This window comes from Chionomys nivalis, chromosome 9, assembly GCF_950005125.1.
Source record: "Chionomys nivalis chromosome 9, mChiNiv1.1, whole genome shotgun sequence".
NCBI lineage: Eukaryota > Metazoa > Chordata > Mammalia > Rodentia > Cricetidae > Chionomys > Chionomys nivalis.
In genome coordinates this window covers 53,310,546-53,333,357 of record NC_080094.1, presented here as the reverse complement: position 1 = coordinate 53,333,357, position 22,812 = coordinate 53,310,546, and the positions used below count along the sequence as shown (strand labels likewise).

Below are 22,812 nucleotides of genomic sequence, written 5' to 3'. Positions count from 1 at the left end.
CACATGATTTTAGCACCATCACAGTCTACAGCTGCAGCCATAATTATTAAGACTTGATTTTAGCAGGGTCTGAAACCAGAGTCCTACATTTCTGTGTCTACCATCTGATCTACGTGTGGTTCCTCCTGCACCATTTGCATCTGTTGTCTAACCTCTGTACTTAACTGCTGCTGTCCCTTATACAGAGACCCTCTGCTACTTGAAAGCCTCGGCTCTCCCGTTGCTATGGAAACGGTCCCCTTCCGCGCCCCACAATCCATTCTGACTCCATGCGCTCCTCTTTATGACTGCAGTAGAAAAAGGACTGAGCATTTTTCCGTGCTGATTTCCAGATTCAGGTCTGCAAGTGGCGTGTGTGTGAAGAGGTACCCTGTGTACCACCTGATAGCCTGCCAGTATGGCTTTCCTGACTCTGCTATGAAAAGGATCTCCACAGCCGTGTCTCACGCATTTACAGAATACAGGGACTGGCTGGTGACAGGGCCAGGGTTTGACAACCAGAGCATGGCTCACTGACAGCCTTGTTGTATCAGACATTATCACTCTTTTCTATCTTTGTGGGGAGTGGGATTTCATGTGTGTGCACGCTTGTTAGGGTGAGAAGACAACGCGGAGGGTTGTTCCTCAGACACCCTCTACTTCTTTGTTTAAAACAGCAGGGTCTCTCATTGGTCTGGAACTTCACCAAGTAGGCTAGGCTAACTGGCCAGCAAGCTTCCAGGCACCCACCTGTCTCTACCCCCTCCTTCCACCTCATCGCTGTGCCTGGCTCTTTAGGGTTCTGAGAATCGGAACTCAGGTCCTCAAGCTTGCAAGAGGAATACTTCACCACCTGCACCATCTCCCCAACCCCTCTTTTCTTTTGCCATCTCCAAGTGCAAGGTAAATGGAAGAAAAAGCATGTATTGCTGGACCTAGGGATGGGCCTTCTGTCTGATACATAAGATATGATACATTCAACAGAATGAATCGGGGTGCTGTAGTGGCGGAGACACTTTGAGGAATGGGGCGGGGAGGGGGAGGGAAAGATGGAGAGAGGTAGAAGAAAAGAGAGAACATTAATTCAGTTCTGTACAGGAATTGCATGGCCTCCTAAGGTTGGCTACTGTGTTGGGAAGTTCTTTCCTGGGTTTTACTCAAATCCTCCTTGCTGCAGTCTGAGCTCATTACACTCAACAGATATGGAGACTAGCCAACCACTATCCATGGAATAACAACTCACTAGGGACTCAGGGCAGGAAGGTCATCCCGTCCCCACAAATACTGCACAGCCTGCCTGACCACGCCCAGAGCTTGGGGCAAGGACAGGGAAATCCAGGCTGACCACCTAGACCCTGGAAGGCATTGAAGGAGGTCGGAGGCAGAAAAAAAAAAAATCCAGACAACGATAATACCCAGACAGAGACCACTATAGAAGCTCCGAGACAGCGAGGGGCAAGATGGCTCCCCACAGTTCGGCAAGGCTGCGTAACTGCCCACACATGTTCAGCGCAGACACAGCCTAACTAGATGCTGTTCTGGAGCGGAGGCCGTGGACTCCGCCCTTTGCTGGATCCTGCAGAGCCGCTACCCCAGCTCAAATCGGAGGGGAAAACGGTCAGGAAAACTGCAGGTGGATGACAGCATCCCGTCGTGGAGCGCAGAGCCACAGAGACTTCATCCCGGCCCCGCCCTTGCGGCTCATTGGCTCCGCCCCCAGACAGGCAGCAACCAATGAGTTGCTCCTGCCGCCGGCCTTTAAGAACTGCTCGCACTCTCCCCGCAGCGGACGCAGCCAGCCTAGCACTCCGCGGGAGTTTCCATGGCGACCGAGGCCGGGACCGCGCGGCCTGGCAGCGTTGCCATGGAGACAACTCGGGAGCTGGGGCTCCCGAGCACCGGCACATCGCCGGCTCAGAACCCGGCGGAGCCTCTGTGTGAGGCCCGTGGCGCGGTGACTGCGGCGCGCTGGGATCTGCAAAAATACTCCTTGCTCATCGTGATCGGCGATATCGGTACCGAGAGTCAGCTGAGGGCCGTACGGGCCCACCTTGAACAAGGTGAGCCGCTGTCCTGGATGTCCCGCAACACTCCATCCGTGCCTTTCCGCCATCTGATCTGCATTCACCTCCTAGTGCACACTTTTAAAGCCTCCATTTCTATGTGCACTTCCCGAGACCTGTGCCCTGTCACCTGCATGTCTTGCAATATCTTGCTTGTCCATCCTTCCCACATACCCCATGCTGTTCCGCAGTCTCCCAGAGCAGGAGGAGCTCCAGGCAGACCCTGGAGTCCCTCGGGTCACACCCCTTTCCCGCAGTGTCTCAATCAGATATCGGGAAGTCCTCACCCGACTCTGAAAAGTCCATGTCCCTACCTTACAGTTTCTTCTTTAGGGGAGCTTTCTGAACGCAGGGTACACATCACAAACCTGCGAATGCTGGCAGTCAAGTTGAAAGAGTGACCTTCGTGGCTCCTCAGCTCACCTCCCTCAGCTGTGTCTGTGGCGCAGTGCTGCGGAGCCACCTGCGGGTGGAAGTAAGCCTCCTCGGAGGGGTGAGGGTAAGGGAGGGGGGAATAGAAAGGGAACCTAGAATCTAATTTAGCTAGAGGAAACACGAAAACCAGCAGTATATAGGAATAGCCCCTGAGTGCCACGTCTATCATAACTAGACAGCCTTGCAAAACACACAAAAACTGCAGGGCTCGTTTATCACCAAAATTCAGTATCAACTCTGCTCTTTGCCCTCTGGCTCCCACAAAGGGGAAAAAGCAATTGAGAGGGACACGCACAGGTACTAGCTATCCCCCTTGAGGTGTTACCTTCCCCGCCTTTCCTCTTCCAGGAGCTCAACCATGCTCGCTGCAGTCCTGCCAGGTGACTTTGCCTAGAACCCTCTCTTTTTCTTCTTTCACAGGGATTCTCTCCTGGAACATTGACTTATCGTCCTTTGACCTGAACCAACAGTTGAGACTCTTCATTACGCGGCACCTAGCTCACTTCTCCTCAGAGGTCAAAGGTTAGGACTAGGGTCATTTGTCTCAGTCCTTTGGGTGTGGGCTGGAAGAGGAGAGGACCAGTATCCAGGGCAGAACTGGCCTTGTGGGAGGTTTGAGCAGGGGAGGAGGGAGGGATATTTATGGCTCGACAGCGGTCCACACGTACCCAGTCCGCTCTTCAAACACACGATATAACGTCAGAGCATAATTGGTCCAGAAAGAGCGGTGTTCGTACCAGCAGTTGATGAGCACGGCTAGAAAGCGATGAGACCCCTTGCAGGCAGACGGCTAGGAAAGCGATGAGACCCCTTGCAGGCAGAGACCCAGGCTTTGCTCCTGCATTCCCTTTCCGCATCCCTCGGCCTCCCTGCGCCCCCAATAAACATCCCAGAATGCCTCACTCAACTTTCCAGACCCTTGTTTCTCACAGCCCACCCTCCAGGATTCATTTCTGTTTCTTCTGCTTAGGCAGCAGATCTTCAGAGCAGAGCAGAACGCTGGTAGGAGAGGCTGAGCAGACTGGCACCGTTAGATCAAGGCTGGGACAAAGGTCTCCTGGGTTTCCTAAGCCTTGGTTCTGAGATCAGTTCTGCTGGGTGGCAGCAATAGTCCAGAAGTGTGAGATAGGATTTTAGAAATTAGCATCCTATGATAGATGTCTACTGAGTGCAAGAAGTCCTACATCCCCTGATGGAGGTGTTGGACATCTGGTCATATTATTGTAAATGTAGACACACCAATCCAATCCACGCAACTTTTTTTTTTTTTTTTTTTTTTTTTTTTTTTTTTGGTTTTTCGAGACAGGGTTTCTCTGTGGTTTTGGAGCCTGTCCTGGAACTAGCTCTTGTAGACCAGGCTGGTCTCGAACTCACAGAGATCCGCCTGCCTCTGCCTCCCAAGTGCTGGGATTAAAGGCGTGCGCCACCACCGCCCGGCGCAACTTTTTTTTTTAAAAAAAAAAAAAAACAGGGTTTCATTATATAGTCCAAGATGACCTTGAGCTTGATATATAGTCTAGGATGGCGTGAAACTTGTTGCCCTCCTGTTTCTACCTCCCGAGTGCTAGGACTGTAGGCCTCCACCACCGCACCTGCTTCCAGGTAGTTGTATAGAATGTGAATTCCAGTTAGCTCAAAATTATTGCCATCAAACCACAGAATTAATATGTCAACAATTCTCAACAGTCTAGTACAGTAGACAGGCACCTCTTTCTGCTCCTCCAGTCTGGCAGGCAGATCTTTGGTCATTTCCTCGTTGATAATTTCTCATGAGCTGCTGAGAAGTGGGAGAAAACTAGGAAGCATGAAGTCAGATCTTCCTGATGGGACTGGCGTCCTCTTGAACTAGCCACGCACTCTTTTGAGATTCCCTTCGGTTGAAAATTCTCTATGTCATGGCATCTTCCACTATTCCCAGTGAACAAAGGCAATATTAGCACTTAACACTCCTAGAGGCAAGACTGCATAAAGATTATGCAAGACCGCAGTGGATTAAACTAGTTACTGATGTTTGGAGTTATTTCCTATGAAGAATTCACACCAAATTCTCTAGCCTTGTCCTTTTGGCCACAGAGATTTTGAGTAATGTAAGAAATGATTGGAACTTAAGGCAAAATCCTTAGCTGTGCTACAGATTAAGATGCAGGAAATGCTTGGGAAGCGGTGTGCAGGGAGATGCATTCTCAGGCACGTCTCGGAAACAAGCATTGGTGTAGAAACACCTACGGAACTGTACAGAGTTTTGCTATGATGTCCTCAGGAGGCTTGGGGCCATCCACCCAAGAGTAGGGCTTGCTTTTGGTTTTCAGTTTAGACATTTTCATGGTGGCCTCTGTCCCTGGAAAACGTGGAGAATTTCCTGGGAAAGGAAAGAAAGAGAGAGAGAGAGAGAGAGAGAGAGAGAGAGAGAGAGAGAGAGAGAGAGAGAGAAAGCCACAGAGCTTAAGGCAGCCACAGCCCCACCCCACTGACTTCTGTTTCAGCTGTCCCAGAACACTGTCTGCCCAAAGCAGCTGCAGACACTGCCTCCTCCTTCAGCCTTCTTTGATTGACTGGGCTAAGGTAATCAGGAACTGGGGTGAGCTCAAGGAGATACACTAAATGTCACGACTTGACCGTTTTGGCCAACACCATAGGGGAGACCACCGTTTCTTCACAGTCTAGGCCAAAATAATAAAAGAACAAAATATATCTTCCGTGACAGGAATAGTACATTATTACTAGTGCTCATCCTCTCTACCCACCCCCACGCACATACAGAAAAAAAAAAGGGACCCTCAGATAGTCAGTGGCCCAGCTCCGTCTAGTGGTCAAGTTTGGTAAAAAGCTTTAAAGGGTAGTTTTCATACCATGTGGTCTTTGGCAGAGATTGGGGGGGGGTCTTCCTTGATAGCTCCTTCCCCTAAAAATCCCTGAAGCTTTAAGCATCTTTTTTTTTTTTTTTTTGGTCTTTCAAAACAGGATTTCTCTGTGAATCTTTGGAGCCTGTCCTGGAACTCGCTCTGTAGAGCAGGCTGGCCTCAAACTCACAGAGATCTGCCTGCCTCTGCCTCCCAAGTGCTGGCATTAAAGGCGTGTGCCACTGCCGCCCAGCTGCTTCTAAGCTTTTTTAACACTTAGGAAAACTTAGGATAATTGGAAACTTAGCTTAGGGCCTGGGGTGCCTTGGTGGTAGAGTGCCCACCTAACACTTAACTTGGTGGCAGAGTGCCTATCTACCATGCAGATTGGTGGTAGAGTGACCACCTAACATTCAGAAGGCCCTGAGCCCCCAAGGGATGGGGATAAGGAATGGTGGGCCACCACACTGACACATTACTACTGAGTTTCAGTAAAACTCTGATACATCTATGGTTGAACTCCTATAAGAAAGAGAAGACTGGCAGTCTAAGACTTGAAGTCGTACAGGTTAGCCTGGTGTAGTGGTGCAGTCCTGTAATGGGAAGTCGAGGTGGGCCACCATTCTTGGCTACATAGCAAGCCCATGACCAGTCTGGGTTACCCGAGACCTCGGAGAGCTGGAAAGAGGTGAGGGGGTGGAGAGGGGAAGGCTGAGAAACCCCTTTGAGTCCTTCCGTCTGACTGTTTCCATCCGTGAGCTCAGAGGATCCTAAATTAGAGGTTTACATTGTTATCTGAGATAGGAAGGGAGGCCGAGGAATAGGCATGGAGCCTCCATTCTGTAAGCATCTCCAGTTGGGGTTTGACTGAGATTTACCCCATTTTGCTGAGTTTACCCTGATACTAGTCTGGTTTGGGATTCTGGTTTAGGGTATTCTTTCTGAAATCTTCCCCAAAGAGAGAAATATCCAGTCATGTTTGTGCATCGCAAAGTCAGGATTGCAGGGAGGAAGAGGGACTTTTTTGGGTGAAGTCAGTCCTCAAAGCATGGCTGAAGGATGGCACTAATATACTCATTTGCTAGTTCAGAAAGCAAACTCTGGGACTGTTTATCTGACTCGTTTAGTGGAGTGGTTCAGAAAGTGGCATCAGGGGTGAAATCAGGGTCTGTTCACACCTCCCTCTCCCCACTTCACTGCAGGAGAGAGGGATTATGGGTTCAGGGTTAACTGACTGCTTAGAGACAGGGAGAGAAGAAAAACCAACTGTGACTTGGAACCATGTCCAAGATGCGGTGTGGCGGGGCCGGGTGGCGGGGTATGTGGACTCTGCTTCCAGACGGGAAATGTAAATTTGTTCTCAAGCCCAGTGTCTACTCAAGTGCCCCCGCCAACACTGAGAGAGCCCTAAAAAGCAGAGAGGAGACAGGAGGTTGGAGGCAGGATGAAAGAAGAGCAATGAAGTTGCAGAAGAGGGTGGGCACTACTTCAGGATGCTCAGGACTGAGCCTGGCACACACAGCACGTGTCTGTACAGATGGCCTCTCCTATCCAATGGGGATATGGCCATGTTGCTGCTTTGCATCCCGGATCTGAGCAAGGGCTCTTCTCCCTCTGTTCCCCCTGGTCCCCAGAGTCCTGGTGACTCAGCTACTCCTCTCCTCTGACTGAAGCTAAAGGTGGGTGAGGGGTGCTGAGAGCAGAGACTATTTTGGCTTCTCTGACCTTCAAAAGCAGTCCTTGGCAGCCTGGAGCATGGGTGGGGCTGGGGCTGAGGCTGGCCAGTGAGTGGGCGGAAGGAGCTGACCACACCCAGGGAGGGTTATTGAGGGCAGGGATGCGAGCGTAAGAACATCACAGGCAAATGGGTGTTCGCACTCGTTCTCCAGAGCTTTCCTGTGAATCCTGGAGCACTTAGTGGAGTCTGAGGCAGAGGCTGAGACTAAGGAAGGGCACAAGGTCAACATAAGAAGGTTCTAGATCAAGTAAGATAGACATGGCAAAGTGACACAGAGGGAGGGACAGAGACAAGGAGGAGCAGGACTCAAACACCCTACAGATCATTTCTCACCCAAAGAGGGGTTTCTATTAGACTGGACTGCATAGCAACAAAGCTTTGCCTGAGCCTGGGCTCTGGGCAGTGATCCTTGGTCCTTCGCCGAAAGGCGGAAGTCCCTCTTACCCTGCAGAGACTTCTTCCCAACAGCACTACTCAGAAACCGCTGTTTGTGTGGGCGCTCTCACAGCCATGCTGCATTAGCATGGACCTGCATGCAGCTCCCAGGGTCCCTGTGCCCCACCCCAGTGAGCTGGGGACTGAGTCTCCTCCAGAATTTCACACTACCCTCCAATCTAAAAGAAGATGCATTTTTGCATCTCCCCAGTTTTCTGTTGATGTGGCAGAGCAGGGTCTAGCCTACCACATCACTCACCACCCCCACACTGCTCCCCTCCACTTATGGCTGGCCCCCCAGCTTCTCTGTCTCCTGCTCTTGCACTGACTGAAGGTCACTCTCTGGGTCTGTCTGAGGGGGAGAGGCAGCAGATGGTTTCTGAGAGGAAGGGGGAGGACCCATGCGGCTCTGTGCCCCAGTGCATGAGACTTTGGTCCTTTGGTTGATGCTGAGAGAATATTTCTTAACCAAATAGGATTTGGGGAGAAGGTACTCAGAGCTGCAGAAGAGATTCATCTGGCTCCTTGAACTGTTAGACAGTCCCCTTAGATCCCTCCCCTTCCCCCATAGCCAAACAGAAGCACCAGGACGCTGACACTGGGAAGGCCAAGAAACAGTTAAGTCTCTAGTGCCTCGTCACAGACCAGCCCCTCTTCCCCGCCCTGTCACCGCCCTCCCAGCAAGCAGCCCCCCCTCACTCCCACCCCAAGTGCCGCAGACTCTTCCCTGAAGCCGCCCCGGCTAAGGCCGGAGCCGATGCCTCCATGAGGGGCTCCCTCCCACACCCCAGGGTAAGAGCCGAACAGGAGGGCACTGCATGGCAGAGGGATGGGGGTGCTCTGATAGGGAGCCGGGATGGGGAGCAGTTGACACCTTGTAAATCGGGTGCATCTGGACCTAGGCTAGCCTGGTGGGAAGGCTGCCTGTGATGGCTAGAGGAGGTGAACGTTACTGACTGGGGTTCAGCCTGGATCCAGAGCCAGTGGAACCAACCGGGGCTGTGACAGTCCACCTCTCTCTGTACTAGGTGGGGGTGGGGACCATCAGCTGAGAGGCAGCAACAGAGGGTGTTGCCACAGGCTTTGCCTGGCAGCCTGGACACAGGAGGAATTTGGGGGGGCTACATCTAGAAGAATCTGAGAGGAAGGGGGCTGTTATGGAATGTAGCTACTGAGAGGGTCCTTATGTTATCAGCTGCTTCTATCCTGGGGTGAGTAGGGCCGCCGAGTTTTTTGCTAAGTAAGGGAAGGTGGGTAACACTCTGGAAGAGAAAGGAGGAGTGGGTCCCTAGGACGTGGCGTGTGCCTCCTCACAGGCTAACTGGTTTGTCTTTGGCTCCCCTCACCCCCATTCCCTGTGGCCAGTTTGAGCCTGGGGCTTTAAGCCCCCCTTTGTGGCCTCTCTGAGGCCACTCAGGAGCTTGAGAGCACCGGCTCTTCAGCAGCTGCCCTGCATTCCGGGTCCCTGTCAACCCCACGGGTTCCCTGTCTCGGCCCCACCCTCACCTCATCCGCGCTTTTCTTCCCAAGATGGGGGCTCTTCAACAGAGAAGCCAGTCTCTTCTCCCTCTCTGTATGCACCCCCATCCCCACCCCACCCCCCCACAGCATGCAGAGGCAGCCAAGAAAATGACTTGTCATGCTGGGGTGGGGGGTGGGGGCGGAGCTGGAGGCTGAGCTCAGCGCGCACACTCACACACACTCACACACTGCGGCAAACTGCAGCTGCCTGAGCACCCCCCCTTCCGCCTCACTGCAGAGACACCTGCCCTCCTGCCCACTCAGCTTCACACCCAAAAGCCCACCCCCACCCCCAGCACTGCTCACGGGAGCGCCCCAACCTCTTAAGATAGTCCTCTACAAAGATAAAGGGAAAACATGGCAGTGCCCTTCATCGGAAGAGCTGGGGAGCAGAAAAGAGAAACAGGACTGTCCCTTAGACCTGAGGGGGGGGATTCGGGACTTAATGAACTTGCTCCCCCGGGGCTAGGGCTGGGGTCTTGTGTCAGGAAGTGGGATCAGAGGTCTTAAGAGGATACACTGGGGACCATGAAGCTGCTGGAAAGGAGATGTAGCTGGAGGGGAAATCTCTTTCAGTTCCACCTAGATTGAAAAGTGTGACCTTGTTTGTGCTGGGGTAGTCCTGGCTTTCCTAAATCTGAACTACTAAGACTGGCAAAGCATGCTGACATCCCCAGCTGCTTAAGTCCTGCTCCTGCCTGCCTCTGAGGTGTCGCTCAACCTCAGAATTGACCTCTAGGTATTCCTCAGTTCCCAAGTTCATAGAAGAGAACACTGGAGCTCCTCCTGGGCCCACCATACCTGGTATAGGATGTGAATCTCCATCCTTGTTTTCCCCTCAGCTGTATTTGCAGCTCTCTGCTGCCTAGGTCTGCCTGACCCAAGCACCCAGCTCTGATCCCAGCCACCCTGTCCCAACCTCAGTCACAGAAGAGGGCTCAGACTATGAACCTCCCCTCCCCAGTATCCTCCAATGGTAACCCCTTAACTGGAGGGGAGGGGAAGAGGGCCACATGCCGGCGGCAGGGCTGGAAGGTTACAACCTCCTTTAATCCGTCTTAACCCACCACTTCCTTCACTTTGACTGCTTGGTGTTCTGTGTGAGTCTGGAGGAACAGTACTGGGGAAAGGATCTGGAGATGGTTTCGTTCTCCTATCCTGAGCAGTACCTTGACTCTCTCGTTTCTTTATTGGTGGTGGTGGTTGTATTTTTTGGAACAGAATTCTCTGTGTAGCTCTGGATGGCTTGGAATTTAGCTGGCCTTGAATTCACAGAAACCCACCTGCCTTTGCCTTCTTATTAAAGGTGTACAGCACCATGCCCAGATTGCTGTTGTTCTTATTTGGGGGTGTGTGTGTGTGTGCATGCATGCGTAGGTAGATCAAAGGACAGCGTGCAGGAGCTGGTTCTCTCCCCACCTCTAGTCCTGGGGCTCAAACTCAGGCGGCACACTTGGCAGAAGGCATCACTGGCCAGTGTCTTGGTTTTGAGCCGACCCCACCGCTTACTTCTAGTATCCACAGATGAGACGAGAAGCTTTCACAAGGGTAAACTGGGCGGTGAGCTAGGTGCCTCTGAAGCACGGCAGTGAGCTAGGAGAGGGAGCTGGGAAACTTTTGGGAATGGCATGCAGCGGTCTGTCGGAAGGTTTGGCCCAGCCGGAAAACAGCATTGCGAGTTAGAATTTTCTGTTCACTCCTTGAATGATAAAACTCTAAGAACCAAGTTGACACATGTCTCCTGCATCTTCTGGAACAGCATCTTCTGGAATACTGTCTCCGCACTACTGGCCAAGAGCAATGGCAGAGAAAGAAAGCTCAGGAGCCCTCCCTCCCCCTGAACTCCACCCCTCCCCCATTCCCCAGGCGGCACCAGGAACTTAGTGCTCCAGAGGGACAAAGGCTTCTTGTCAACAGGGCAGTCTGGGGCTGAAGTTCTAGGCAAAGGGGCAGAGCCTGGGCAGCAGAGGGTGTGGCAGATGGATGGACGGGAGAAGTCAGCTAGTGTGGGGGAGCGGAAGGGGAATCCTGGAAGGAGGAGGAGGAGGCAGTTCCTAGATCTTACTTGGTGGTATTCTAGATGGCAGGGTCTAAGGCTAACCAGAACCCAGTTTCCCCAGTACCCCAGTTTCTGATCGTCTGTTTTCCCTCTGCTGCCCCTCACAGTATTTCTCATTTTAAGTTAATGTCTACTAATTTCAGTACACATGTCCACCTCTCTCCCTCAGGCCAAAGGACACTCTGCCACCAGAGTGAGAGCCTAGAGACCATCGTCCTAGTCAACCCCAGCGCAGACAGCATTAGCTCAGAGGTGAGGCTACTCTGATGCCCTGCCCTAACCTACCCTCATCTTTCTGCTATCCCAGTGTGCAGCGGGGATTTTCAGTGCCTTCCCCTGGGTCCGGCGTATCTGTAACCACTCTGCCCTCCTCCTGTTTCAGGTTCACCATCTTCTTAGTAACCCATCAGCTCACAAGCTACTCATCTTGAGCGGACAAACTTTAGAGCCGGAGGGAGACCTTATCCTGCAGAGTGGTACCTACTCCTACCAAAACTTTGCCCGGGTCCTTCACAGTCCTGAGGTAAGCTCCCTGCTGAGTGTCTGGGAAGAAGGGGACAAGGGGGACAGTATTTGAATTGTGACAAGAAAGGCAAGGAAGGGGAAGTCTTGCATTGTCTGACCATCAGGAACCCTGACAGGAGCTAGGCATTTATCCAGAAACAGGCAAAGATTAGGGGGCTGAATCCGAGTCAGATTAAGATAACCCCAATGACCTGATCGGCTTCTATCTCCCATTCCTCTAGATTGCCCAATGGCTCAGCAATAGAGACCCTGGGATCCAGGCCTTCCTCACTGTTTCCTGCTTAGGGGAGGGTGACTGGAGCCACCTAGGACTGTCCAGTTCCCAAGAGACCTTGAGCCTCCAGCTAAATCCTGAGCCTGTGTTACCCACCATGGATGGTGTGGCTGAGTTCTCCGAGTATGTCTCTGAGACTGTGGATGTGCCATCCCCCTTTGACCTGCTTGAACCCCCCACCTCAGGAGGCTTCCTCAAGCTCTCGAAGCCTTGCTGCTACATCTTTCCCGGTGGTCGTGGGGACTCTGCCCTCTTTGCTGTCAATGGTTTTAACATCCTGGTGGACGGTGGTTCTGATCGCAAGTCCTGCTTCTGGAAGCTGGTGCGGCATCTGGACCGCATTGACTCCGTGCTGCTCACGCACATCGGGGCTGACAATCTGCCAGGCATCAATGGGCTCCTGCAGCGCAAAGTGGCAGAGCTGGAGGAGGGGCAGTCCCAGGGCTCCAGCAGCTACAGTGACTGGGTGAAGAACCTCATCTCCCCCGAGCTTGGAGTCGTGTTCTTTAATGTGCCCGACAAGCTCCGGCTGCCAGATGCTTCCCGGAAGGCCAAGCGCAGCATCGAGGAGGCCTGTCTCACCCTTCAGCACCTAAACCGCCTAGGCATCCAAGCTGAGCCTCTGTATCGCGTGGTCAGCAACACCATTGAGCCACTGACCCTCTTCCACAAAATGGGTGTGGGCAGGCTGGACATGTACGTCCTCAACCCTGTCAAGGACAGTAAGGAGATGCAGTTCCTCATGCAGAAGTGGGCGGGCAATAGTAAAGCCAAGACGGGCATTGTGCTGGCCAATGGGAAAGAGGCAGAGATCTCTGTCCCCTACCTGACCTCCATCACTGCTCTGGTGGTCTGGCTCCCAGCCAACCCTACTGAGAAGATTGTGCGTGTGCTTTTTCCGGGAAATGCTCCTCAGAACAAAATCTTGGAAGGCTTGGAAAAGCTTCGGCACCTGGACTTCCTGCGCTACCCAGTGGCGACACAGAAGGACCTGGCTGCTGGGGCTGTGCCTGCCAACTTGAAACCCAGCAAAATCAAACACCGGGCTGACAGCAAGGAGAGCCTCAAAGCTGCTCCCAAGACAGCAGTGAGCAAGCTGGCCAAGCGCGAGGAAGTGTTAGAAGAGGGGGCCAAGGAGGCCCGCTCAGAGCTGGCCAAGGAGTTAGCCAAGACAGAAAAGAAAGCAAAAGAAGCATCCGAGAAGCCCCCAGAAAAGCCCTCCAAGCCCGAGAGGGTGAGGACCGAGTCGAGTGAAGCGCTCAAGGCTGAGAAGCGAAAGCTGATCAAGGACAAAGTGGGGAAGAAGCACCTGAAAGAAAAGATATCAAAGCTGGAGGAGAAAAAGGACAAGGAAAAAAAGGAGATCAAGAAGGAAAGGAAGGAACTCAAGAAGGAGGAAGGAAGGAAGGAAGAGAAAAAGGATGCCAAGAAGGATGAGAAGAGGAAAGACATAAAACTGGAAGTAAAGAAATTCTCCAAACCAGACCTGAAGCCTTTCACACCCGAGGTCCGCAAGACCCTCTATAAAGCCAAGGCCCCTGGAAGAATCAAGACGGACAAAGGCCGAGCTGCCCGTGGGGAGAAAGAATTGTCTGCTGAGCCCCGGACACCCCCAGCCCAGAAGGGGCCTGCACCACTCCCAACTGTCAGTGGGCACAGAGAGCTGACCTTGTCCTCACCAGAGGACCTCACACAGGACTTTGAGGAGCTGAAGCGCGAGGAGAGAGGTTTGCTGGCCGAACAAAGGGACACAGGACTAGGCGAGAAACCACTCCCTGTAGATGCTACAGAGCAGGGACACCCAAGCACAGCCATCCAGGAAAGATGTCCCTCTGTCCCAGGGCTGGACCAAGAAGAACCTGTGATAAAGGAGAAGGAGGTCATCCCAGACTTTCTTGAGGACAAAGGGAGCAAGAACAGAGGCCCAGACTTAGGGGCTGAGACAGAGAAAGAGAAAGAAACCTGGGTGGAAAAGAAGCAGAGGGAAGCCGAGAAGCTCCCAGAGAGCGCTGAGGCCAGGGAGGAGAGTGAGCCCGAGGGAAAGGAGGATGTGATAGAAAAGGCAGAGCTAGAAGAAATGGAGGAGGTTCACCCCTCAGACGAGGATGAGGAAGAGACAAAAGCGGAGAGCTTTTATCAAAAACACATGCAGGAAGCCTTAAAGGTAATTCCAAAGAGCAGAGAGGTTCCTGGGGGCCGGGAACTGGGATTCCAGGGCAAGGTACCTGAGAAGGAGGCTTCATCCTTCCTTAGCAGCTTGGTCACGCCTGCAGGAGCCACTGAGCACGTCTCTTACATTCAGGACGAGACAATACCTGGCTACTCAGAGACAGAGCAGACTATCTCAGACGAGGAGATCCACGATGAGCCAGAGGAACGCCCAGCCCCACCCAGATTTCCTACAGGTACCTATGACCTCTCGGGGCCTGAAGGTCCTGGCCCCTTTGAAGCCAGCCAGCCCGCAGATAGCACTGTCCCTACCACCTCAAGCAAAACTTATGGGGCACCCGAACCCGAACTCACCTACCCTCCCAACATGGTGGCTGCCCCTTTGGCTGAGGAGGAACACGTATCTTCAGCTACATCAATCACCGAGTGTGACAAACTCTCTTCTTTTGCCACATCGGTGGCTGAAGACCAATCTGTGGCTTCGCTCACAGCTCCCCAGACGGAAGAGACAGGCAAGAGCTCTTTGTTGCTTGACACGGTCACAAGTATCCCCTCCTCCCGCACGGAAGCCACTCAGGGCTTGGACTATGTGCCATCAGCTGGTACCATCTCACCCACCTCTTCGCTGGAAGAAGATAAGGGCTTTAAGTCCCCACCCTGTGAGGATTTCTCTGTGACTGGAGAGTTGGAGAAGAAAGGAGAGGCTGGAGGGAGAGGCTTGGCTGGGGAGAAAGCTGTGGAAAAGGAAGCAGAAAGAAATGTAACAGCATCTGAGAGACTGCCCAGTCAGTATACCGCTGTGTTTGGTGCCCCTGGACATGCCCTACATCCAGCAGAAGCAGCGCTTGGAGAAGTGGAGGAACGGTGCCTCAGCCCAGATGACAGCACCGTGAAGATGGCATCTCCTCCACCATCTGGCCCACCCAGTGCCACCCACACACCCTTTCATCAGTCCCCAGTGGAGGAAAAGTCTGAACCTCAAGACTTTCAAGAAGACTCCTGGGGAGACACAGCACATGCTCCAAGTGTGGGCAAGGAAGATGCTGAAGAGAAGACAGCCAAGCTAGGGCCTGAAGAGGGCTTACTAGGAGAGGAGAAAGCACCTCTTCCCAGGAGCCCCCAAGCCCAGGATGCTCCTGTCAGCATTGCTGAGAGTCAGACTGGTTGCACCATTCAGCTGTTGCCAGAACAAGACAAAGCAATCGTGTTTGAGCCTGAAGATGCAGGTTCAGCGCTAGGAGCAGAAACCCTTCCTCGAGAGGTGAGGGTATCGCTTGAAGAACACCGTGAACCTCAGGGAGATGAGGGTCTTCGGCTTACTGATCAAAGCCTTTCCCCTGAAGATGCAGAGTCTCTGTCTGTCCTCAGTGTGGTCTCCCCAGATACTGCCAAACAAGAATCCACCCCCAGATCTCCCTGCAGCCTGAAAGAACAGCCCCTACACAAAGACCTTTGGCCAATGGTGTCTCCAGAGGACACCCAGTCACTGTCTTTCTCAGAAGAGAGCCCTAGCAAGGAGACTTCTCTGGATATCTCATCTAAGCAGCTCTCTCCAGAAAACCTCGGCACTCTCCAGTTTGGAGAACTAAGCCTAGGAAAGGAAGAAAGGGGGCCTCTGATGAAGGCTGAAGAACCCTCTTGCCGCCTCGCTCCTGTGTCTATTCCAGAGACCTACATGGCCACAGTGTCACCTCCCACAGGTGAGACTGCTGCAGAGGCAAGTGTCACAGACGAGAGCCCTGGTGGAAAATCACCCGGCAGTTCTTTCTCTCCCTCTGCACTGTCAGGCGACAGGAGACACTCACCTGGGGAGGTCACAGGCCCTGGCGCACATGTTATGACATCTGACAGCTCCCTCACCCAGAGTCCTGAGTCTTTGTCAAGCCCTGCCATGGAGTGGGAAGGCAAAGCTCCAGGGTTGAAAGGCAGAACTGCTGAGCAGAAGGAAGAGGACCTCAGGCTTACGGACAAAACCCTACAGCAGGACAAAGCTGAGCAGGAGAAGGTGACCGCCGTCGGGCAGGACTCAGTCATGCATCAGACAGAGGAAGCTCTAGATGAGAAGAACAGGCCTGGAGGACAGCTGGATAAGACTTCAGAGCAGAAGGGCAGAGACTTGGACCAAAAGGATTCAGCCATAGGACTGGCCAAGGCTCTAGAATCCAAAGACAAAGACTTAGAACAGAAGGACCAGGTCCCAGCAGAGAAGGACAAGGCCTCAGAACAAAAGGGCGCAGCCCTGCAACAGACCCAGGCCACTGAACCAAAAGACAGAGAACAAGAGCACAGAGAGTTAGAACACAAAGACAAGCTGAAAGACAAGACCCCAGAAGAGAAAGACAGAACCTCAGGACAGAAAGATGGGGCTCCAGAGGGCAGCGTTCCTGAACCGATACAGACAGACAGAACCCCTGAACAGAAGAGCAAAGATAATAAAGAACAGAAGGACGAGGCCTCAGAAGAGAAGGACCTGGCCTTAGAACTAAAAGACTGGGCCCCAGGAAAGAAGGGCAGTACCCTGGACCAAGACATCGAGGCTGCTGAACAGAAAGATGGGATTCTGAAAGAGAAGGACAAAGCTCAGGGGCAAAGGAGCTCTTTCCTGGGAGATACAAGCACAATACCGGAAGAGACGATCCTTGGCCAAAAGTCTCCAGAAAAAGCCAAGGCTGTGGACCAGAACGATGAAGCTGCTGTGGAGAAGACTAGCGTGCTGGAGCTGGAAGAGAGTCCAGTGCAGGAGGGCAAGGCCCGAGAGCAGGCAGAGAAATACTGGAAGGAGCAGGATATGGTCCAGGGATGGCGAGAAACATCTCCAGCCAGAGGAGAGCTGTTGGGAGAACAGAAAGAGCCTGTTCCAGCCTGGGAGGGCAAGTCTCCTGAACAGGAAGTTAGGCACTGGAGGGACAGAGACATGGCCCTGCAGCAGGATGATGCATACTGGACCGAGCTGAGCTCTGAGAGGAAGGTCTGGTTCCCTCATGAGCTGGATGGCCAAGGAGCCCGGTCACGCTACTGTGAGGAGCGCGAAAGTACTTTTCTTGATGAGGGAGCAGTCGAACAAGAGGTGACCTCTCTGCAGCACACTCCCCGGAGTCCCTGGGCCTCAGACTTCAAGGATTTCCAGGAGCCGCTGCCACAGAAGGGGCTGGAGGTGGAGCGCTGGCTTGCAGAGTCTCCGGTTGGCCTGCCACCAGAGGAAGAGGACAAGCTGGCTCGCTCTCCCTTTGAGATCATTTCTCCTCCAGCCTCCCCACCTGAGATGACTGGACAGAGGGTTCCTCCAGCCCCAGGACGAGAAAGTCCAGTCCCAGACACTACGCCAACACCACCCACGAGGAATGAACCCACCACCCCTTCATGGCTAGCTGAGATCCCACCATGGGTACCTAAGGATAGACCCCTGCCCCCTGCACCCCTCTCTCCAGCTCCAGCTCCCCCGACACCTGCCCCAGAACCACATACCCCCGCGCCCTTCTCCTGGGGCATGGCTGAGTACGACAGTGTGGTAGCCGCAGTGCAAGAGGGGGCAGCTGAGTTGGAAGGTGGACCGTACTCCCCACTGGGGAAGGACTATCGAAAAGCTGAAGGGGAAAGGGAAGGAGAGGGTAGGGCTGGGGCTCCTGACTGCAGCCCCTGCAGTTCAAAGGTCCCAGAAGTTGGCCAGAGCCACACCACCAGGGATGCTGAAGAGACTGAGCCAGAGCAAAGAGAGCCCACACCCTATCCTGACGAGAAGAGTTTTCAGTATGCAGACATCTACGAGCAGATGATGCTCACCGGGCTGGGCCCTGCTTGCCCCACTCGGGAGCCTCCACTGGGGGCATCTGGAGATTGGCCCCCAAGCCTCTCAAGCAAGGAGGAAGCTGCTGGCCGTGATACATCTGCAGAGAAGGAGACTTCTTCTCCTGTCTCGCCCAAAAACCTTCAACCTGACACTTCAACTTTCAGCTATGCAGCTCTGGCAGAACCCACTGTACCTCCCAGGCAAGAACCAGAGCCAGGGCCCAACGTGGAGGCCAGTCTCACGCCGCCGGCAGTGCCGCCCCGGGCTCCTATCTCCCTGAGCAAAGACCCAAGCTCCCCTCTTAATGGAAGCACAGTGAGCTGTAGTCCAATCAGGAGGACCCCATCGCCAAAAGAATCGTGCGGAGGTCACTGGGATGACAGCACTAGTGACTCAGACTTGGAGAAGGGGGCTCGGGAACAGTCAGAGAAAGAGACGCAGTCCCCAAGTCCCCGGCACCCCATGCCTGTGGGCCACTCCTCAATGTGGCCCGAAACAGAGACACATACCAGCCTTTCCTCAGACTCAAATCTAGGACCTGCCCGACCAAGTCTGGACTTTCCTGCTTCGGCCTTCGGCTTCTCCTCCTTGCAACCTGCTCCCCCTCAGCTGCCCTCTCCAGCTGAACCCCGGTCTGCACCCTGTGGCTCCCTTGCCTTCTCTGGGGATCGAGCACTGGCCCTGGTTCCAGGAACTCCAACCAGAACCCGACATGATGAGTACCTGGAAGTAACCAAGGCGCCCAGCCTGGATTCCTCACTACCCCAACTCCCATCACCCAGCTCTCCCGAGGCTCCTCTCCTCTCCAATCTGCCGCGACCAGCCTCTCCAGCCCTGTCTGAAGGGTCCTCTTCTGAGGCTACCACACCTGTAATTTCAAGTGTGGCTGAACGCTTCCCTCCTGGCTTAGAGACTGCTGAACAGGGTGAAGGAGAACTGGGCCCAGGAACAGAGCCAGCTGCCCACAGCCTCTGGGACCTTGCTCCCCTGAGCCCAGCCCCCTTACCCTCACTGGACTTGGCTCCAGCCCCAGCTCCAAGCCTGCCTGGAGACATGGATGATGGTACGCCGCCCTGCCGCCTGGAGTGCTCAGGGGAACTCAACAAGAAGTCAAGCCCCTTCCAGAGCCTCTCTGGAGTTCACGCAGCCAATGGCCTAGCAGAAACCAGCCCCAATCCCCTAGGGCTTGCCACAGCCAAGGGAGAAAAAGAAGACGCTGCTGAGGCCTGCCCTGCTTGGGAACGGGGGTCTTGGCCTGAGGGAGCTGAGCGGCGCTCACGGCAGGACACACTGCTCTCATCTGAGCATCCTGGGAAGAGCCCCGGTGGCCCACACTGTAGTCTTTCTCCTGAAGTTGAGGCTGGACCTCAGGGATGTGCTACAGAGCCCCGCCCCCACTGCGGGGAGCTTTCTCCTTCATTCCTGAACCCACCTCTGCCTCCATCCACAGATGACAGTGACCTTTCAACTGAAGAAGCTCGGCTGGTAGGAAAAGGAGGGCGGCGCCGGGCAGGGAGGCCAGGGCCCACAGGGGGCCCATGCCCTATGGCTGATGAGACACCCCCCACATCAACCAGTGACTCAGGCTCCTCACAGTCAGATTCTGATGTCCCACCAGAAACTGAAGAGTGTCCGTCCATCACAGCTGAGGCAGCCCTCGACTCAGATGAAGATGGGGACTTCCTGCCTGTGGACAAGGCCGGGGGAATTAGTGGAACTCACCACCCCAGGCCTGGCCATGACCCACCCCCGGCTCCCCAGCCAGACCCCCGCCCCTCCCCTCCCCGACCAGATGTCTGCATGGCTGACCCCGAGGGGCTCAGCTCAGAGTCTGGGAGAGTTGAGAGACTACGAGAAAAGGAGAAGGTGCAGGGGCGACTGGGGCGCAGGGCCCCCAGCCGGGCCAAGCCAGCATCTCCTGCACGGCGTCTGGATATTCGGGGAAAACGGTCACCTACTCCTGGTAAAGGGCCTGCAGATCGAACATCTAGGGTCCTACCCCGCAGAACTCCAAGCCAGGTCACCCCAGCAGAAGAAAAGGATGGACACAGTCCCATGTCCAAAGGCTTAGTCAATGGACTCAAGGCAGGACCCAGTGAGTATGTCAGAAAAGGGGGACGGGAATACTGTGGGTTGGCGTAGGTACGGGCTAGCTAAAGGCTCCAGCTGTTCAAGCAAGCATGGAGGCAACCAAATAATCCTTTTGTTTCTCAAGACAAGGTTTCTCTGTGTAGTCCTTGCTGTCCTGGAGCTCACTCTGTAGATCAGGCAGGCCTCTGACACACAGATCCACCTGCCTCTGCCTCTGCCTCCCTAGTGGTATGGACACTACTGCCCCCCCCCTTTTTTTACAATGCATTCTGCTTGTCTCCGCAGCAGCCTTGGGCTCCAAGGGTGGTTCCGGCCCCCCTGTGTATGTGGATCTTGCCTACATCCCAAATCACTGCAGTGGCAAGACTGCGGATCTGGACTTCTTCCGCCGAGTGCGCGCATCCTACTATGTGGTCAGTGGGAATGACCCTGCCAATGGCGAGCCAAGCCGGGCTGTGCTGGATGCTCTGCTGGAAGGCAAGGCCCAGTGGGGAGAGAACCTTCAGGTGAGTAGCAAGGGACGCACAAGGGAAGGATTCTGGTCGAAGCTCTGTCAGAGGCAACAGCAGGTCAGCCCCTGTTCACAAGAGGGCACAGTCCTTCCGGCCGGCAGCAGGTTCATTTATGACTGCCAGGTGTTCCTTCCCCTTCATCTGTCCTTCCTTCACATGCTCACCTCAGGCATGTTTTCTTCCGCTTAGGTGACTCTGATCCCCACTCACGACACAGAGGTGACTCGGGAGTGGTACCAGCAGACGCATGAGCAACAGCAGCAACTGAACGTCCTGGTCCTGGCTAGCAGCAGCACCGTGGTGATGCAGGACGAGTCTTTTCCAGCCTGCAAGATTGAATTCTGAACAGACCCGCCCTCCCTTCCCCAAGGCTCCACTCCTACAGCGCATACAGAGAATGGTTACTGCTGAGTCCTTTGAGGTTGAGGGAAATGGAGCTGGGCAGCAGGAAGAGGTCATGTGTGAGGACTTGGGCTAAGTGAGAGGTAGTGGCCTTCCCCTCATCTGCTCCTGGGGTCTCAAAACCAAAGGTAATGGGGGGATACAAAGCTACACAAGATCACCTGACGCCTGGAACCCTGTCCTAGCACTGCCAAATGTTGGTCTTGGATGAGGAGGAAGGGTTTCAGAGAGCACAGTCCTCCCCATGGAGGGAGATGAACCCCCTCTCCAACCTCGTTATTTATTTGGCATGCCAGAAAGGATTGCCAGTAACTTATATGATGTAGGGAAGGCCACGGCTGGTAAGGTACCCGGAGCTGTGCTCTTTCCTTTCTTCCATCTCCCATGCCCTAGCCACCAGGGTATGGCTTCTAGCAGGGACCCGGAGGTAGATGGCTGCTATACTGTCTTATTGCTTCCCTCAATATCTGAATGTCTCAATTCAAAACTTGAAGCTCTTTAGGCCAAGAACTAGGGAGAGGAAAAAGGATCTCATCTCCCAGCCCCAGCTTCATACCTGGGCAGCACAAAGGGCGAGGAGAGCCCCAACCCCAGTCCTCCAGGCTCCCTGATCATTTAGTCTTCACTTATCCCGTCCCAACAGTCCCGATCCCTTCTCATCCCCTGCTTGGCTTCTCTGCATGTGGTCATCTGCTATGGCCTGGTGTGTAATGGGTTAAAAATAAGCCATTGCCTGACACTCCTGACACCCCTACATCTGACATTTTAGCCATGTGTGACTCCCCCAACATTCCAAATCCTCTACCATCCTGCAGCTGAAATGGGAACATTGGCTGCCTCTCTAAACCCAAACTCTCGGACAGAGGTTCTGGGAGGTGGAGGTTGGTCTAGAGAATTTGGGGAAAACGGGAGGGGAGGGGAAAAGAAGAGAGGAAGCAGAGCTGTAGCTTATCTCCTCCAGAGTGAAGCAGACAGGCTGAGCATTCTACTACAGGAAAGAACCTCACCACAGGCAAGCCAGGGAGCAGTCCTGCTGAACCCTGATGGATTGAGAGACCCAGATGCAGGTGGTCCCTGAGGCTTGCTTTCTCTGTCAAGCCAATGGGAAATCAGGAACCCACCCCATGTTCTTCCCAGCTCCCTTCTCCCCGCTGCTGTGCTCTGCTCCTCCCCACACTTCCCACTACAGTTCCCAGCTGCTGTAACAGAGCCACCTTCAAGTCTAACAATAAATCAAGTTCATTGCAGACGGTGTAGTGCTGCTTAGGCTTCTCCAGACTCCATACGTGACTCAGTTGTCCTGGTTTCCACCTCTCTGCTTCAGTCAGCAGCATCATTTACCTCGGAAGACTCTTGACTATTCAAATCCATGTCAGGACCCAGGGGAGCCAGAAGCAGCATGGGTGAGAGGAGGAAGAGATGTGGGAGCCGGCATCATGTCTGCGAAGATGCAGGGGTGATGGATATGCCTGTGATCTTAACACTCAGGGCAGAGGTAGGAGAACCAGGAGTTTGAGAGCAGCCTGAACTGTCTCAAAAAACAAACAAACTAACAAAAAACCCTAAGGGGCTGGAGAGGTGGTTAAGAACACTGGCTGCTCTTCCAGAGGACTGAAGCAAATCCCCAGCACCCACATGGCAGCTTACAATTCTCTATAACACCAGTTCCAGGACTCCAACAACCTTTTCTGGCCTCTGTGGGCACCAGGCACGCATGCAAGCAATGCTCCCCCCCCCAAAAAAAAAAAAACAAAAATAAAAATTAAGAAAACAAACACACCAAACAATCTGAAAATGGCTTAAAAATGTGGGCATATACATTTGGTTTAGGGAATGGGATCTGCATTCTATGGAGTCAAAAACAATCACTGTATTTCCCCAGAAAACTCTGAGCCTTTTACTATCTACTCCCACCCCGTCCCCCTCTATAGTCCTTGGTATGTCATGAGTGGTCAGGTTATAAATGTATATATGGAAAAGGG

The 22,812-nt window shown here is 53.7% G+C and overlaps 1 protein-coding gene across 2 annotated transcripts; it reads left to right on the top strand.

The window, feature by feature from the left end:
* Nucleotides 1-1,778: 1,778 nt before the first annotated feature.
* On the top strand, nt 1,779-22,077 carry Map1a (microtubule associated protein 1A). 2 transcript variants are annotated; one of them, XM_057781959.1, is made up of 7 exons: nt 1,779-2,039; nt 2,898-2,999; nt 11,240-11,322; nt 11,453-11,593; nt 11,817-19,920; nt 20,205-20,422; nt 20,618-22,077. In XM_057781959.1, exons 1-7 carry the CDS (start codon nt 1,802-1,804, stop codon nt 20,771-20,773), a joined length of 9,042 nt encoding a protein of 3,013 aa, XP_057637942.1. In that variant the 5' UTR covers nt 1,779-1,801; the 3' UTR covers nt 20,774-22,077. The 2 variants fall into 2 exon arrangements, with proteins under 2 accessions (XP_057637942.1, XP_057637941.1); XM_057781958.1 differs by having other exon boundaries at nt 20,202-20,422.
* The last annotated feature ends 735 nt before the right edge of the window (nt 22,078-22,812 follow it).

What these genes read in the sequence shown, in the direction of transcription:
- Map1a (XM_057781958.1), top strand. Translation starts at nt 1,802, where the DNA reads ATGGCGACCGAGGCCGGGACCGCGCGGCCTGGCAGCGTTGCCATGGAG. An exon ending in CTTCTCCTCAGAGGTCAAAG is followed by an intron (nt 3,000 to 11,239) that starts GTTAGGACTAGG and finishes TCTCTCCCTCAG; the next exon opens with GCCAAAGGACACTCTGCCAC. An exon ending in TGGACTCAAGGCAGGACCCA is followed by an intron (nt 19,921 to 20,201) that starts GTGAGTATGTCA and finishes TTGTCTCCGCAG; the next exon opens with CAGCCTTGGGCTCCAAGGGT.